At 32.2% G+C, this 19,285-nt stretch overlaps 2 protein-coding genes across 2 annotated transcripts; both read left to right on the top strand.

Moving 5' to 3' along the window:
• Positions 1-2,008: 2,008 nt before the first annotated feature.
• Positions 2,009-7,206, top strand: LOC107946345 (LAG1 longevity assurance homolog 3). The gene is made up of 7 exons (XM_016880621.2): positions 2,009-2,299; positions 4,359-4,588; positions 4,742-4,897; positions 5,000-5,185; positions 5,796-5,959; positions 6,391-6,458; positions 6,679-7,206. The coding sequence occupies exons 1-6, from the start codon at positions 2,162-2,164 to the stop codon at positions 6,414-6,416; spliced, it is 900 nt and encodes a 299-aa protein (XP_016736110.2). The 5' UTR covers positions 2,009-2,161; the 3' UTR covers positions 6,417-6,458; positions 6,679-7,206.
• A 1,554-nt stretch (positions 7,207-8,760) lies between these two features.
• Positions 8,761-10,303, top strand: LOC107947594 (peroxidase 11). The gene is made up of 4 exons (XM_016882195.2): positions 8,761-9,053; positions 9,167-9,358; positions 9,446-9,611; positions 9,703-10,303. The coding sequence occupies exons 1-4, from the start codon at positions 8,811-8,813 to the stop codon at positions 10,116-10,118; spliced, it is 1,017 nt and encodes a 338-aa protein (XP_016737684.1). The 5' UTR covers positions 8,761-8,810; the 3' UTR covers positions 10,119-10,303.
• The last annotated feature ends 8,982 nt before the right edge of the window (positions 10,304-19,285 follow it).

Here is a 19,285-nt window from a genome sequence, read left to right as displayed (position 1 = left end):
ACTAAACCGCATTGAGACTCGCCTTGACACAATGGGAGCTCAAATCTCAAACATCCCCACCATATTGTAAAGCAAACATTTCTTATGCCCTCCACCAAATTACATATACACGGGAAATACATTTTACCTTTTTCTTTTTTATTCTTTTAAATTGCACATTAAGGGCAATGTGGGCTAAGTAGGGGGATTCGTAGTACATGTCATACTATTACTTATTCTTCATTGCATGTATTAATTCTTATACTGAGATTATTCTTTAATTTGTTTTGAAATTAAACATTCAATTCCTATGTTTAGTTAATTTAAATAATTAGGTAATTTATGAATAATTTTTTATTGCTTAATTTGATTGTCAAATGTTTTGTAGAATTGAAAATATTGTGACTAAGTCAAAATTTCATGAAAATTGTTAGCTCTTTAAACTTGCTTAATAAAAGCACTTGAGTCTCATAAGTAATTTATCTTCTGTCAAAAAAATAAGTTGAAATAGTAATATATATACTCCGCTAATGGCTTAGTTATGAGTGAAGATTTCGGAAATGTGACCAAATTGAGTAATCGAGATGAGGTGTTTGGGTTGACATCTCACTTTGCGTCAAAAGATTTGAGTAACGAATCGAAACTTGTAAAAACTCTGCTAACTGAGCTGCTATGAGTAAGAAAAATAATTTGTTTTGAGACGTCTCAAATTAAGTAACCGAGGTGATGCGCTTTGGTTATATCTCATTTTATGTAAAAAGATTCAACTACATCCCAAACTTTTAAGAACGATCACCTTACAAGTTTGATTAAGTTTTAAGTTAGTGAAGTAGTTGATTTTTGCATAATATTAGAATTTTAAAAAATGCTTGTTGGTTAAACCTAGCAACTGCTTATTCATGTTTCACTTCAATTGTTTACATTATGTTTGGTTGTGGAAAGAGACTTGATTTTGAAAAAATTGTCGAATGATTTCTAGTATGGGAATCTACAACATGCTTGAGGACAAACATCGGCTAAGTAGGGGAGATTTGATAGCAAGCTAATTTTGTGTGTTTAATGTACTTATTTTTTGTCAAATTTTGAATAGAATGCTACTAAGCTTATGATTTTTTGTTTAAATTTTGTCAGGATGCAATTGGAATGTCGAAGTTCGAAAAAACAAGCAAATTTGGCTAAATTGAAACGAACAACAATAAAAGGGGCCAAATTGAAAAGTTGAAGAATTAGTGATAAATTGAAAAAAATTGTCAAACTCTATAAATAGAAAAAAAAATCTAATTATAGTTGGTTGTTAGGCATAATCTTAGGAGGAATCATGTCAAATTTAGCATATGAGAAGTGTATTTACAAGGTTTGTATACACTTCTCATATGCTAAATTTGGCATGATTCCTCGTAAGGTTATGACACTAGAGCAAGAAAAAGGTGAATGTTCCCAAATTCATCACTACCGTTTCATGGTTGGCATGTAGTGCTCCACCACCAATCTCACTTTATTATGGATATATAATCTAGAAAACCGTCCATTTCAATTTGATGTTTTTTTATTATTTTTATTTTTATTTTTAATATTTTAAAGACAAGTAAATATTTAAACATAATTTTTCAAAAAAAATTAATATTTTCAATTTAAACTTTAATTTTGAGAAATACAATTAAAAGAGAAAAGATGTAAGAATTTAAAGTTATTTTATAATGGATTTTTATAATTTTATCTTTTTAATATTTTTAAATTAAAGTAAAATGAAAATTTTATGCAAGAGAGTAAGATAAATAATTATTATAATTGTTTTATATTTATTATTTAAAAAAACCGCCCGCCTTACACTCAATTTTTTTTAATCAACTCGATTCAAAATTCATTCGAGCTTCCACATGTTAACATCCTTAGCAAAGGGTAACCAAAAAAAGTTGCAATCTAGAAAATCTAACAAAACCAGGGCCATTTATGTATCATGCGGGAACTAATAAATTTATTTATTTATTTTTATTATTTTGAGTTAATAAATTTGTTAATTTATTGTATTCATTAAAAAGGATAAAAAAAGTAAAAGAGAGAACCAGAGTGGCCGGGGGCTCTCTGCGTATTCCTCTGCATGTGATCCATTTCTTCGACGTTCTTCTTTAGACTGTTTCCTGAGAAAATTTTGGATGAAAAATCAAAGCTTGCAAAAAACAAAATGGGTTTGATTCAGCTTATCAACTCGATTAATTGGGAAGAAGAAGATTATCCTGCTCAAGAAGATTTCATTGTCCTTCCTTTCTTTTTTATGTTTTTCCCCTCTGTTCGGTTCTTTCTCGATAGAGTTCTGTTTGAGGTACTTGTTTTTATCCCTTTCAGACACTTTTTCTTTTATGATAATTTGATTGGATTTTTACATTACTTCTTAAGTTTTGAAATGCTTTTGAAACTTTGCTGCTTCTTTTTTTCTTTTAGCTTTATTGAATTGTTTGATTGGTTGCTTTTGTTCTAATGGGATTGAATAATATGGGATTCATACGTGTTCTTTGGTGCCGCTAGTTGTTTCTTTCCATGCGAATGGCATTATACGTACTTTTATGCTTTTGATATGATGCTATAAAGAAATCGATTTGGATATTTGGAATTAGATCCTACTTCAACTTTCTTTTAATTATGTTTTTTGGTTATCTTATCGATATTTAAAATGAATAAGAAATAGATATGAGTGGAAATGCATCTAAATCAATGTTCTTAGTAAATGCATTTGTATTGGATTGGCTGCATGTCGTCTTTATCTAAGTGGGATTGAATAATATGATATCTCTCCCTCTATCCTTAACACTTAACAGTATATTAAGAACAAAAAAAACCTTAACAGTATACATGCCTAGCCGTGACTTGGTTTCAGAAAATTTCATGCCGGGCCTGAATTTGGCTTGACTCGACCCATTTTGCTGTTCATATATAACATATATTTTATATCAATATACATATATATGATTTTTATAATACAATTTAAATAAAAAGAGGTTTTATTTAATTTGAATTTGGGCTTGTCTACGTTAACACCCCCGAAGGCTATGGCAGATACTGTGTTTGAACTTTGAATCCACTACTTGCAGATTCCAACCGGACATGGTTGGTCCTCAAACCACAAGGCAAGAGTCTAGGTTTCTATTAGGCCTGTTTAACTTAGTTGGTGAGTTAATGGTGCCGTAGCATAGACTTATAGCTAAATGTATGCGCTCGAAAACACATTGAAAGTTTTATTTCTTTTTATACATCTTTAGCTGTGTTGGAACCAGATTTCTTTGGAAGAAACTTGTATTTTCTTTGGTAGCTTTTCTTAAGAGCTGCTTCTGGCCTTTATTTCTGCATAACACTATGGGTCATATTAGTGAAAAGGATTTGTGGTATTTTGATATAGCTTGCGTAATATGGAATTGAGTGAAGGACTATATTGGTCTTGTTGCTTCAGTATCAGCTACAAATTAGCTTTGCTCAAGCTTCTGTTAATATATTTTATCTCTTTGAAGCTTGAGCATGATTCACTTAAATGTACTGAGTTGCTGGGAGTCTAAGCTTGAAGTGTTAGCAATAGATGTTTGATGTCAATGAATTCTAAAAGAAAGAAGCAAATGTAAACTGAAGGCTTTCAGTACTTGGAAATGAAACTGTTGGACTCTATTTCCCTAGTCTAACTGAAATGTAGTTCTTTTCTTTATTTTGTTTTCTTCAGATCAGTTCTCCTAAGAGCTTAAATCAATAAATAAGTGTCACCCCTAGGTTGACCCTAATTCCGCAGGATGTTGTTTGAACCTATATAGTGTTATTGAGTGAGACTTTGCCTTGACTGTTGTATGTTTATGGGTTATTCACAAATAACTAGAGTTTTACCATTTTGTAGAATTATTTTCGTTAAATCTTCCCCTACATAAAAGCTTAATGTCTTTGTTTTCATGATCACATGTTGAAACACTGGCATATTCCTATGAAATAGGTGACTGCATTGTGTGTGGACTTGTGCAGTGCTATCTGAAGATTTGCTTCCAGATTATTTTCAGTGCATCCAGGTGCCGTGTGTTGATGTACAAGTATTTTGACTATTGTTTGAAACTTTCACCAATATGGGGAGATAGTTTGTTGCAATTTATTTGCTAAATGACGCTTGAAATAGATTAAAGTCAAGTGCTATTTGAGTGCGGATAAGGTCCATATCATTGTTGATACTATTAAGTAAAATCATAAATTAAGTAGATCAAAGTGCTTGTCTGAAATGTTTTTTAATGTAATGTAATTGCTATATGTGTTTAGCTAGTTTGGTCACTCCTCTCCATTGTTCAATCTCTCTTTTTCTATCAACGTCAATCCTCTTAACAGTTTATTCATTTAGAAAATATCTTACATGGTTTCAGAGAGTTGGAAGGCGGTTGATTTTTGGAAAGGGATATCAGATGCAAGATACCAATACAACAGACAACAAGAATAAGGTTATAAAATTTAAGGAGTCAGCTTGGAAATGCATTTATTTTCTCTCTGCAGAATTTCTGGCTCTCTATGTAACTTCTAAGGAGCCCTGGTTTAACAATACAAGACACTTTTGGGTAGGGCCAGGGGATCAGGTCTGGCCTGATCAAAAAATTAAGTAAGCTTCATTATCAATATTCAATAAATTGCTCCTTTTTGCTTCAAATATTAACATTGACTTAAAGGTATCTTTGCGTTTACTATACATTCAAAGATATGAGATATACAACTTTATGAACTCGGCAGGCTAACTATTATGTTTGTTTTCCAGATTGAAATTAAAGGGACTTTATATGTATGCTGCTGGGTTTTATACATACTCTATATTTGCTTTAATTTTCTGGGAAACAAGGCGTTCTGACTTTGGAGTCTTAATGGGTCATCATTTTGCAACTGTCACCCTCGTTGTGCTGTCTTACATTTTTAGGTATGCTTTGGAGACTCTTACTCTAATGTAAGATATTAGGCTTGTTGATTTTTGAGATTTTAGAGAGTAGTTGTTTCTTTTCCTTATGCCAGTTTTTTGCAGATTTGGCCGTGTCGGTTCAGTTGTTTTAGCAATTCATGATGCTAGCGATGTATTTTTGGAGATAGGGAAGATGAGCAAATATTGTGGTGCTGAAAAACTCGCTAGCATTGCATTCATAATTTTTGTTTTGTCATGGATCTTACTGCGCCTCATATACTTCCCTTTCTGGGTCCTATGGAGTACAAGGTTTGTATGATTTCATGTCTGATATATATTTTCTGCCAAAATTTTATGAGGTTTCCTTTCAAGTACTTGAGAAACTAACCCAAATCCATACACATAGCACTGAAGTCAAGGGAAGAGAAAGCAACTATAAAAAATATAAGGCTTGCACCAAATAATCATGGTTACATCAATGAAGTAACCAGCAATCTGTCTCTCTCTCTTATATGAATAAAGAAAGGAAACTTTTACGGTGTTTTTCTAGCTTATACACATCCCTGTTGCAAGTCCTAGACGTTGGAATAGTCCTGGTACCATGAACTTATATTTTAGATCTCTAGATTTAAATCTGATTTAGGAACTTTTGATAATCCCTTTTGCTATCTGCTTGCTTCAGTATATATGAAAGTTTATCACACTGATTACTGATCATTTTGGAAGGGATGCGTTCTGGGGTTCCAAGAGCTTTGTCTTGCTACAATGTGATGGGAACTGGCTTTCTTTTAAAGAAAAATAAATATATATTCTAAACTTGCCTTCGGGTTCTGATAATGTACAGAGAATAAAAATCCACTTAGATTGAGTTTATAATTTTGTTCTTTTTTTTAAATCTTATTTCTGTCTTCTATGGCAGCTATGAAGTTGTCCAGACATTGGACAAGGAAAAGCATCCAGTGGTTGGACCAATTTGTTATTATCTGTTCAACACACTTCTATTTTGCCTGCTTGTTCTGATGTATCGAATGCTAGTCAACCAAATCCAAGCTGGAGGCAAAATTAGTGAAGATGTTAGATCTGGTAAGTACAGCATATATATATGTATTTGTTCTTGGAAATAACTGCACGTAAGAACACAGATTAACTATATAAAGTGATAAATAAATCTCAGTAGTAACTTCTGACTTTAAAAACATGGATTTGTTGTGTGTATGTGTGAATTTGTGTCTGTATATTTATGTTGTTAATTGGCTTACTTCCTGACTGATAAATAATGATTGCTGCTGAATGGAGGCCATACGAATCATTCTTACTGCATCTATTTTACGCACTTTAGGATGCTACATCATTCTTTTCTCATATGTAATAACTTTAAAAAAGAGTTTCATACCCTTGTATAATATACATCCATGTTGTTATTCCCCAGAATGTGCTTTCAAGTGGCTTTCCATTTTGAACTTCATAGCTGGCTATTTTATCTTCAATTTCTCTTTTTTATTGTCTTTTTACAGATTCAGAAGATGAACATGAGGATTGATCCAAAAACAAGCAATAGGGCCTTGGAAGGACTCATGAAAAGGTAATTTTACTTTCATTTGAAAACCTCATAGTACTCACCACACTTTGGTTCAGATTAAAACCATCATCTAAATCCGGCATTGGGAACAAGTGGCCAGTGAGTGAACGCGTTGTTTTTGTGTGAAGTGTCTGTTTTCACTGTTGCAATTTTTCTGTAAGCTTCTGAGCAGGTCCATTTTCAGTGGAACTGATAGAGACGGCTCTTTGTGTATGTCCTGCAGATGGAGAACATCCCTGGCTTAAACATCGATATTCTTTCAAGTTCAATGAAATACGCACGTTTCCTTGTAATAGAAGGAAACTTTATATTGTTTCATGATGAAGTATGGGACTGGAGAAGTTTAGTTGTTGATTTTTGATGTCCGGCTTTGGCACCTTCACAATATGGGGGTTTAGGTCAGTTGGGTCACCACCAGTAAAGTTTTGCTGTAAAGATAACATGTCTACCATGAAAACCTAATTCATCAACACGAAGATAAGTCGTCAGCCAGATTGAGGGTTATCTTACGGTTTCAAAATTTTTGCCCTTAAAACTAATTGATCCCTTTTGTCTTAGTTTAGTTGAAGTTTGATTACATTATTGTAGGCTCGAGTGTCAAAGCTTACGAAACTGTCATTAACACAGTACCAAAGCTCTTTTTCTTTCTTTCTTCTTTTCCAGTTTAATAACATAGTAAATTTATCAATTTTTGACTACATGTTTGTCTTTTTGAATAAAAGAATATAGTATATAAATATTGGATTGGCTACCATCTCCACGTGAAACTAGTCTTGAACTTCAAGGATCATGATCATGAATGTTTCAAACATCATTCTTGTTTGTCAAGCAACAAAGGCAAAGGGCCAATAACGTGGAAGTTTTAACTTTGAGAAAATCTTTCTTCCTTTTATTATTATTTAAATGGGTTGAAAGTCCAAGTAATGACTAAAGCTGTTCATATTACACCAAGTGAGCTGAATTCCAATTTGTCAACTGAAACTTATCAATATTTAAAGCCTTGGTTTAACCTAATATGTTCAACTGGTTAAGTCTAATCGTATTAAACTAAAAAAAAATGGAAAGATCATCACTATTTTCTTTTTTTTCTTTTTTGTCGTTGATTTAGATTATAACAACCCTATACCAAAGAGGCTGCTTTTTTTTCCTTCTTTTTTAAGTTACAAATAAGACATGCAATAACATGTGGAGTTCCTGATTAATAGTAGATATGTAGGATTCATAGACCTCTTTAGGATTATGACATCCTTTTTCACTTCCACAAGTTTTTAAAAAAAAAGAGGTTTGCAGGATTTTGTTTATTTCAATAATTTAGGCTTTATATTTTGTCCAATAAAGTGTCTTCAAAAATGATGTGTTCACTTACATCCCTAGTTAAACTCTACTACACATTCTATATAATATCCATGGCAGCTTTGTCTAAAAACATGACAGATGATTATGAATAATAAATTACACTTAAGGTCACTAAATTATTAGTAAATTTACGTTTTGGTTATTAAATTTTAAAAAATTATAAAATAGTTATTAAATTATTCGAATGTCTTTCTATTTAAGTCATTGAATTGTTAAAATTGTTGTTGTATGACCTTTTTTTGTTCACACTACCTACACCAATTAAAAACTTCTCTTTTCTCTGCCCTTCTACAATTTAATATTTTTTCATCACAAATCTGTAAACCAAAATCCAAACAGTTTTCTTCTTCCATCTCCGACATTAATTGTCATATCGATTTGGATCTAAAATATATTCTTCTACTCGTTGATGGGTATTGATTCATCGCACCGATCATCGAATAGCTTGGAGCTTGCTAGTCGAACTTTAAAAAGAAAAGTTAATATCCTAGTGACTTAAATAAAAACTTTCAAATAGTTTAATGATCATTTTGTAACTTTTTAAAATAAAGTGATCAAAATGTAAATCAACGTAGTTTAAAAAGAAAAGTTGCAAATGTTGAAATTTAATTATAAAAATAGGATAAAAATAAAAGTTGGATTATTAAGAAGTAAATTAGAAACATTTGTTGTTATGTGTGGATGCATGATTTGGTGGGTGGCCCATAAATCTTTCAAATTAAATTAATTTAAGAATTAAGACAATGAGCAGGTATTGGGATCTCTCTTTGTATGTGAGTTATAAGTAACAGATTTGGTGTGAGAGCACTCACCAACCATGCCAACATTAGTTCCATCCTCTATTGACTAATTGTTTGCACATAATTTTTAACTTGTACTAAATAATACTCGGACAGCTTTGCCCGAAAAGTAAAAAAATAAATTATAAAAACAGCACTAATATTTCCCCATAAATATGTTCAAGTACATTTCCCGGCCTCCACGCATTTGTTCAAACCAATGGCGCATCAACCTTCCCTGATCAGTCTGCAATGGTTTTCAATCCTTCTGGTTTGTATTTCCTTGTTCAGTTGGACCATTTTTGCAGCTAGTCCAGACGCACCATTGACATTGGATTACTACAAATCAACATGCCCAACTGTGTTTGAGATTGTGAGGAAAGAAATGGAGTGTGAAGTAAACTCTGATCCTCGAAATGCAGCTTTGGTTCTTCGGTTGCATTTCCATGACTGCTTTGTTCAGGTTTTTTAATTCAAACATACACATAGTACTGCATAAATATCGGGAAAGTTAAAAAGATTTCCATTATGAATTTTCACATATGTATAATGACTTGTCCATGCATGCATATGCAGGGTTGTGATGGGTCAGTTTTGCTTGATGATACAATCAGTTTACAAGGAGAAAAGAAAGCTTCGGCAAATGTGAATTCTCTAAAAGGTTTCGAAATCATTGACAGGATTAAGAACAAGCTTGAATCTGAGTGTCCTGGAATTGTTTCCTGTGCTGATATCCTCACCGTTGCTGCTAGAGATGCAGTGATTCTGGTATAACAAGAAACTAGATTTAATCATTTTTCTTTTTGGGGGTCTTGATTGTCTTGGGAGGGCACTGATTTAATGGTTGTTTTGCAGGTGGGTGGACCTTACTGGGATGTACCAGTGGGAAGAAAGGATTCAAAAACAGCCAACTATGATCTAGTTAGGGAAAACATTCCAACAGCAAATGAGGGTCTTCTCAGTATTATAGCTAAATTTCTTTATCAAGGTCTATCAGTGACTGATATGGTAGCTCTTGCTGGTAAGCAATTTACATACAAAATCTTCTAAAAAATATATACATTACATTCATCTTGAGCAAACTTTATGGCTAAATATCTTTATGTTTCCAGGCGCTCACACCATTGGAATGGCACGGTGTGAGAACTTTCGAGCTAGAATTTATGGAGATTTTGGAGCAACAGATTCGTATCTCAGAAACTTGAAATCCATCTGCCCTGCTGCAATTAGTAGCTCGGGAGAGAATAACGTAACAGCAATGGACAATGTTACACCAAATCTTTTCGACAATTCATTTTACCATACACTGCTGAGAGGGGAAGGGTTACTAAGTTCAGACCAAGAAATGTATTCCAACGTTTTTGGAATCGAAACTAAGAAGCTGGTCCGAAAATATGCTGACGACCCTCTCGCTTTCTTCAATCAGTTCTCGGATTCAATGGTGAAGCTGGGCAACATTACGAATTCGGATAGCTTTGTCAATGGTGAAGTCAGGAAGATTTGCAGATTTGTTAACACTTCAAAATAAATACCTGCAAAAACACCCGCCATATTCGTTAATGATTCCTTTGATTGTTTCTAGGAAATCAAATAAAAACTTCTTTCAAGTTAATTTTGAAGTTCCTTCCTGTAACATTATTAATTTCAAACCTACTCTGTAAATTTGTGATTCTCTCTTGCCTCTACTTCAATCAATCATGTATTTAGTATTCTTATTATTCTTTAGAATGTTATATATTACAATAAATTTTTACATATTAATTGTTTTTTTTTTGTGTAAATGTTCTTCCCATTTTATTCAAAAAAAAAACTACACCCTTAGTAACTAAATTATGGGTAAGTTTTTGTTTTGATCACTTAACTAAAATAAAGTTACAATTTGATTATTGGATCATTCAAAAGTTTTCATTTAAGTTACTAAACTATTCAAAAGTTTTTATTTAAGTCACTGAGATGTTTTTTTTTTTTAAAGTTCCACCAACAAGCTCTAAGCGATGATTTGATGATTGGTACGATGGACCAGTATCCATCGACGAGTAGAAGAACATACCTTAAATTTAAGTTGATTTGATGATCAAGTATCAGAGATTGAAGAAAAAAACTATTTGAATTTTGATTCGTAGATTTGTGATGTCCAAACCAGTTTATTGAAAGAAATTGAACTGTAGAAAAGGAGGGGAAGAGCTTTCAATTGGTGCAAACAAGGTGAACAAAGAAAACCATATAACATCAACCATGAGATGTGGTATGGTGGTTGCTTATCTCATTCCTTAACCATGAGGTTAGGGGTTTAATCATTGCCTATGAAAATGGAACACATTTCATAGCCAACTATTTACCTTTTTGGAGAGCACCCGTGGTGAGGAGATTAGTCACCACTAATGATGGCAAATACCCTTTTTAAGAAAACTCGACAAAGAAAAGATATATAGCATCGATTTTAACAGTTTAATAACTTATATGAAAACTTTTAGATAGTTTAATAATCAAATTATAACTTTTTTTAGTTAAATGACTAAAACAAAAATTTACTCATAATTTAATAACTAATGGTAGTTTACGGAAAAAATATGAAGTCTATATTCACTTTACTTTTATTTGGACACAAAGAGCCCGTACATGTTTATTTTTTCTATACCAGCCCATACATGTTTTCTAAAAGTAAAATATTACAAATTTATTACTTATTATGAGTAAAATATACCATGCATCCTTATAAATATTAAATTTATTTAAAAAAATAATAAGAAAAAATTTGAAATTACTAATTAATTGATGAAATATGTAATTTCTTCTTTTTATTTCTTTTAGATATGTTAAATTTGAATATGTGGCACCTAACTCAACATGTTTAAATATAAGCTTTATTCGTGATTTTTTAAATCATACCATTTTCTCATTTTAGTATTTTTAGGATAAATTACATCTAATGTCACTAAATTATTAGTAAGTTTACGTTTTGGTCACTTAATTTCAAAATTTTACAAAAAAGTCACTGAACTATTCAAAAGCTTTTGTTTAAGTCATTGAGCTATTAATGTAACCTCTCCAACTCGGCCTAGACGTCACGACTGAATTCGGAAGACTATATTGGCCACCGAAATGGCCTAGTAAAATTGTCGGAGTTTGTAAAGCAGTCTTTTTAAAACATTTGCTTACTTTAGTAGAAAACTTAGTGTATTTCCAAAAGATACGATTTAATTTCAGAAACTGGTTGATCTTAATGATTGTTTAGAAAAAGTTGAATTCTAGTTATATATATATGTTCAAATCTCATTTACATAATCATGCAGTAGAAAAGTAATATTTAACATTGCTTTAATGGAAACCAGATTTCATGCAAAATTAAATCAAGTTCTATGTTTCAACAACCTAAAATCAAATTAATGCCATGAATGCCAAATAAACCCAAAAACTTAAGTCTCATGCCACATTTCAAATAGAGCATTATAGTTCCAAATAATAGAAATTATATAAAAAAATGACTAAAATACTTTTAATGAAAATATTAAACCGAGTTAAGCCTTCTGTATGTCGAGTTCGTGTCCTAACCTGGTGTGTTATCTGTAAAGATGAAAATTAAAGGGGGTGAGCTTAAGAAACTCAGTATGTGCTTAATCACAAAAAAATCAATGAAAAACAATAGATCAAGTATAACTAATAATAGTTTTTAGAACAATCACATTCGTATAGCAAAACAGAATTCTATAGTTCGTTTGAGCACGCTTATGAATGTCGATGCAATGCAAGTATAACAGGATACTTCCTACTCATACTTCGCTACACTCCACAGTAAGAGTTCCCCAAAACTCATCCATCCAATATCATTCCATTTTGTGGATGAGCCACCAGTAATTGTAGATGAACTGCTAGTAAAAATTGTGGATAAATCACCGGTATTTTAAAACAAAAGTTTGCAGTTAAACTGTCAATAAGTTGTGGATGAACCACAAGTGTTTGAAGATTATTAAATTGCCAACAATTCCTCCTTTCAATCGTCCCACCCCATGCAAAGCAATATGGCATGCTAGTAACAATACAATACAGAAACCGTAGACATGCTTAACATGTATTCAGTTCAACAGTAGCAATAGACATGCTTAACATGTATTCAGTTCAATAGTCGTAGTGTTAACAGTATTAGTTTATCAGAAATATGTTGGATCTGGTGCTTTGAGTGTAGTATTTTCGTCTAAGCACACTTGTAATTTTTTCAAACATACTGGTTAATAAAATTATTCATGAATTAATACTTTATATATTGTCCTCACATGGTTTTTGCACGTCAAGAAAAATGGAAACAAATGTTGCTCATTGGTTATCTAATGTTTAACTAATACTAAGCGGTATTACGTGGTCGGATCATAATACGGAAAGATAGCTTTATTAGTAGACAAACCTAAACATGTCCTTAGTCTAATCAGAAATGAGCAAACTGATTGAAAAACTAATATGTCACCTATCAAGTCCAATTGGGGAGATGTCTTGTATTGAGCATCGGTGCGGATGACTCCTAGAAGATAGAGATATAAATATGACTAACTGGACAGATAATACATCAGACATGACCCAAGAAAAATAGATCCTTAATTTGTTTATAGATTTATTCACTTATGATGTTCATAGTGTGACATACATAAATCCTAAGTGGATGACTGACTATATACGCGTGACTCATACACTTTGATGTAAGTAAAAACCTGAGTTGAAATAGATAAGAAACTGAAAGTTGGTGCATTAGGTGTATGACTTCTGTAGTATGTAGTGTCATTCACAACAGTGGAATTCGTAGCCCAAAACATGGGTAAATGATATTCTCTCATTGGCATTACATGGTTGAAGAAAAGTAAACACGGCCACGATTCGTCTGTCTTTGTGATGGATAACTTGATCACTATTTGATAATGATTGACTTTTCATGAAGAAAAATGTAATGGTTACCATGAGATAAAATATGATCATATTGGAAGAACATATATCATCTCAAAGAGATCAAGGATATCCTATAAGGGTAACACACTTATGACAAGGTAATTGAACGAGCATTGAGTAGTTGATTTCATAATGATATGTCGTTGAGGAGAGCTCAGTCACAATACTATAGAGGAATTATTTCATGACTAAATGAGTTTATAATTAATATACAAAAAGTAGAAACTTAATTATAAATCATTTGAGCCTCAACCACTTATGTTCAATCAGTCCCTCCGCTAGCATGTTAAAACTAGAAATGAATTGCGTGTTTGAATAAAAATGAACGAAATGAATAGAAAAAAAGAAAATGGAAAACATTCAGGAATGATTATGGTTTTCTCTGAAATGGAGAAATGAAATCATTTGGAAATAAATGTGGGTTTCTGTAACGCCCCGAAATTTTAAGAATTTTATTGTGAGAATCTGTAGTGATTAGATTCCTGTATCTCTGGTTCTGTGCTCTGCTTTTGTGTTTAAGGTCTGAAGTTCGAGTTGCGTCGTTAAAAGTTTTGTTATTTTAAAATCAACCCTTAGTCATGCGTTACCCGGTTAAGTTCAATTCAGTGTAAAACTATGCCAAGAATGAGCCTGCTGGTTCACTGGTTAAGCATATGTCTGTATTCTGTTAGGTTCTGTGTTCGAGTCTCGAATGGGACAAATAGGAAAATTTTTGTCAAATTTCAAAAATCTGCTTGGAAGTTAAGAATTTAATTAACGTTAGTTTCTTTTACTTTTTATTTTTTCTTCTTCGCATCCATTTTCTTTTTTATTCTCTTTCGCTGTGATTTTTTTTTGCTAACCGAAATTGTGGGGGATACGGGATCAACGAAAATTTTGTTGTTAGTTATTGGTCAGAAGGCTATCGGGCAAGTAACTGTCAATGTGAACGTTCTCGCGAATTACTTTCGTTTCCGTGACTTGCGAGGAACTGAGTATTCTATGAGTTCGAGAATCTCTGATAAATGATTATTTGTTTTCTAATAGGCGAGAATATTAGCAATAAGGAACAGCAACTCGACAACTTCTGAAGTTGTTGCTAAAGTTTTGGTGAGTTTGTTTCCGTCGAAGGTTTCATGTCAAAATTTTCGACATAAGCATTAAGTACGTAGTTTGGAAATTCTGCTAATTAAATGGCTAAATTGTATTACCGAATGATTGTGTTATGCTCCAAGGATATTTTGCATTGTTGTTACTTCAAAATTTCTCCAAGTGCGTACCGAAAACCTTAGTTTTTTAAAGTTTTGGTCACCTAAAATGGTAGCTGTCGACGCCACATGGCCAAGCATACGGGCGTCTGGCCAGATCATGTGATTGGTTGTGTAACTCATTGTTTATTTATTTGAGGCCATACGGGCGTGTGTTTAGGCCGTGTATGGCCATGTTAGTGCAGGGTTCACACAGGCAATGGACACGAGCGTGTGTCCGGGCTGTGTAACTTACTGTGTGTGGAATAAGACCACACGACCAAGGACACGAGCATTTGCCTAGGCCGGGTAACTCACTTTTTGTGGTATAAAACCACATGATCAAGGACACGGGTGTGTGTCCAGGCCGTGTAACTCACTATTTATGCTTCGAAACCACACGGGTAAGGCATATGGGCATGTGATCAAGCCGTGTGTCATGTTTTTGGGGTCCGAAACCTGTTTTTAAGCCGTGAATGTTGTTTAACACTGTTACTATTTTTAAGGCGGTTTGCTGCAGTTTTCGTCGAAAAAGATCCTTTTTTGCCCCTAAATTTCGATTTTTTCAGTTTAAAATTGAATTTTGAAACATTCAAATCATTATTTTCCTTATTTATTTGAAGTGAACACCGGATCTTTTTTTACAGAATTGTCTTATATCATCCTGTTATAGGTATAAGTTAGCTCATTCCATTTTTGAGAAGTTCCCTAAAATTTTCCATTTTATTCAATTTAGTCCCTAAAACCTAAATAGTCATATTTTCAAATCTAAGCTTCGTTTTTCAATTCAAATTCAATTTCATCCTTCCATAACATTCAAATATTCTTAAATACAAAAATTTCATGCTAATTTTGAAATAATTACACTTTAGTCCCTATACTCGTAACTAACAAATTATACTTTACAAATTAGTCCCTATTCATCTCTAAGCAGTTTGTCAGCGCGTAGATCTTGAAAATTTATTCAAAATAAAAAAAAATCGTCTCAATCGGGCAACCGAGCCAAAAGTTATGGCCTTTCAAAGTTTTTCAAGCTAAAAAAATAAACTGTTCATTCCACGTCAGCAAAGGCGCGTACCCTGACATCGCGCTGACGTGGACGCGATTTCGCAGAAAATGAACCATTCCGATAAATAATTAAATAGTTGGTCCATTTCGGTAAATTTTAAAAAAAAGGGGCTTTTATTGGTAAATTACCCGTTTGCCATAAGCCTAAGATTACCAAAAGGAAAATTCCAAAACCCTACTAACCATGTACTTTTATTCTCCTTTTCAATTTATGATCCCATTTTAGACAACAAAAAGATAGATTATCAAATTATCATATCTACTCAGGTGTCATGTTTTCCCTTTGAATTCATCTAAATCGAATCCCACATAGAATATTTTGGTTTTATCTCAATATCTATTTAATTATTAACATATATAAATAATAACTTAATCTTTTTTATAATTATCCCACACACTTTTTAATTTTACAAATGAAATTGAAAATAATTAATGTGTATTTTTTAAAATATAAAATAAATAAATGAAACTTTTGAATTTTCTTTTAGCTCACTTGCGAACTAAAAAAATAATTCTTTTAATTTAATATTTTATATATTTTAAACAATGAAGTAGTTTTTCTAAAACCCATATGGTTATTACATGTAAATTACTTTTTTTTTCATATATTATGAATTATTACCTGAAACATCTACGGAATTTTTTAACCTCAGTTAAAAATTTTCATGTTTATCATTTATTTATTTTTACAAAAAATTAAATGTGAATGAAAGAAAATAATTTTCTAATTTCGGTTATGAAATTATTTTTTTATCATTAATTTATTAAATAATTATTCATAGATTATTATATAAAAACACATTATTAACTATTCAAGAAAATAGGAATACAGAATTAACGCAAGAGATTAAAAAAATACTGTTATTTTTTGTGTTATTAAACTTGTGATATAACCAAGATAAAATTTTATATATTTATTTTGTGGAAGTATTATTAAAAATATTATTAAAATACTAAAAATATATTTTAAATGTGTTTTATCTTATAGCAAATGCTTTTGTCTTTTCTAGATGATCCCAAGTTATTTTAAAAAGTTTAAGATAATTTTAAAGCAATTTAGTGGCTAAGTATCATACTAATGGTAAAGTATTGATACTTTGAGAAGTCAATAGCCATAGGCAATTTTAAACACCTATTATTCAGGTACTTATACTTGATCAAGGTATCGATATGACACCACACGCTTAACCCGATCGTCAGATCTGAATGTGTGACATCATATTACATTACTGGAGTAACTCAGACTAATTCTACATTATTTCACTATTACTAACATGGCATTCAATCAATTATATCACATATGATTTAATTCATTACATACACAAGTTCAATGGATGTTAACTGATCTCATTTGAAATGTATAGGGGTTGTACATGGTCAAATGCATAGTTAGGATTAGAATCCAAACTCTAAGTATAAAAATCTAATAGTGAGTCTCGAGACAGACTCCCCTGTTTTGACATTTTTGATTCAATGTGGACATGTCTTGAGACTAGACTCTTCATGTCTCAATGAAGGTATCAAGACACATTCCTCCTATTTTATTAATTTAACTTCGATGTTTGGATGTCTCGAGGCAAGAAGTTCTTTTCTCAAGACCTAGAACAGAATAAGAGCCAAATTGATAAAAAAAAAGTAAACATTATAAATTTAGAATAAGAGCTGAAGTTATCATTATAACAATAAAAATAACATTATAAATTTAGAATTTGAAACTTACTCAATTAAAAAATAACATTGTAAATTTTAAACTAAAAACTTAATTAAAAAAGCATTATAAATTTAAATTAATAAATGTTAAGTATGACTCCTATTTCAGTCAAATTTGAGAAATAATCTTCTAGTTAAACTCTACTTATTTGTTTCAATCAAACACTGATTAATTTAGATTATTTTATTATTATTTGACATATGAATTTAGCCTATAAATAGGCTATTTTACAACCTTAGAAAATACATCCATTAGATATTAGAACTCATAACACATTTAGAGAATTTTGTGTTTAAGTTTTGAGGGTTCTTTGTTTTCAGGTTTTCGAGGTTTAGTTTTTATCTCCATCTTTTGTACTCTTCATTTCTTTTGCCTTTATAGTAAAATTATCTTTGCCTGTGATTTTTTATCCTCTTTGGAGGAGTTTTTCCACGTTAAATTTGTGTGTTCAATTTCTCAATTTCTTCAACTATTTTTACTTGTTCCTTGCTTAATTGGGTTGATCTCCAACAAGTGGTATTAGAGCTAGTTCAATTTTCATAAATCAGTCTATTCAGATATGCCAGCAACAAGGTTTAAAATTGAGAAGTTCAATGGTGAGACAAATTTCAATCTATGGCAAGTTCAGATGATGGCAATTCTAGTTCAATCCGGCTTGAAAAAGGCTGTTACCGAGAAAAAGCCTAAGAATCTAAATAAAATAGAATGGAAAGAGCTTGATGAAAAGGCTTTGTCTGCAATCCAGTTGTGCCTCGCGAATTCGGTATTGCAGGAGGTTTTGATGGAGAAGACACCATCTGTCTTGTGGAAAAGGTTAGAAACTCTTTATGCAACTCAGTTTCTAGCTAACCGTTTATTGTTGAAACAACATCTATTTACGTTTCGCATGAACGAATGTGAGCTTCTTAGAAATCACATCAGTCAATTCATTACTCTTTTAAATGATTTAAAGAACGTTAAGGTTCATATTGACGATGAAGATCAAGCTATGCTATTATTGTGCTCTTTACCCCCTTCATACAAGTCTTTCAGGGAGACCCTGATTTATTGCAAAGACAAGCTCTCGTTCGAAGATGTGAAGGGTCATTTGTTGAGTAAAGACAAACTCAACAATGAGCTTCATTTGGATAGCAAGGCAGATAGGCAAGCTTCCATTTTGATAGCATCAAAGAAACGAGACAAAAAGTGTCACTATTGTAAAAAGTTAGGTCACATCAAAGCAGATTGTTATAAACTGCGAAATAAAAGAGTTGTTGAGAGTAATGAGGAAGATGTAGCTGGTGCTAATTTGGCCGATGAAAGCGGTGATGATTTCTTGTTAGTGTCGACGAGCGATAACTCCAAGCTCACGTCCAAGTGGATCTTAGATTCGGAATGTTCTTTTCACATGTGTTCCAATAGAGAATGGTTCTCTACATACAGTTCGATTGAAGGTGGAGTTGTGCGCATGGGAAACCATTCATCTAGTAAGGTAATTGGTATTGTTAAACTTAGGACACACGATGGGAGGATTAGGACACTCTCAGATGTCAGGTATGTACCTGATTTACGAAAGAATCTCATCTCCTTGAGTATTTTAGACTTGAAAGGATGCAGAATCAACATCGAGTCGAGCGGCATTAAAGTATCTCGTGGAGCTCTCATTTTGTTAAAAGGTAAAAGAATTGGCAGTCTTTATATTTTAGAAGGTTCTACAGTGACCGATGAAATCGGACGTCCCTCATCCGTTACAGAGTCAAAGTCAACTCGTTTGGAGTG

Source organism: Gossypium hirsutum, chromosome D12 (assembly GCF_007990345.1).
Source record: "Gossypium hirsutum isolate 1008001.06 chromosome D12, Gossypium_hirsutum_v2.1, whole genome shotgun sequence".
In the NCBI taxonomy this organism is placed as follows: Eukaryota; Viridiplantae; Streptophyta; class Magnoliopsida; order Malvales; family Malvaceae; genus Gossypium; species Gossypium hirsutum.
The sequence above is the reverse complement of the archived record's forward strand: the minus strand, read 5'-3'. Positions and strand labels throughout refer to the sequence as shown.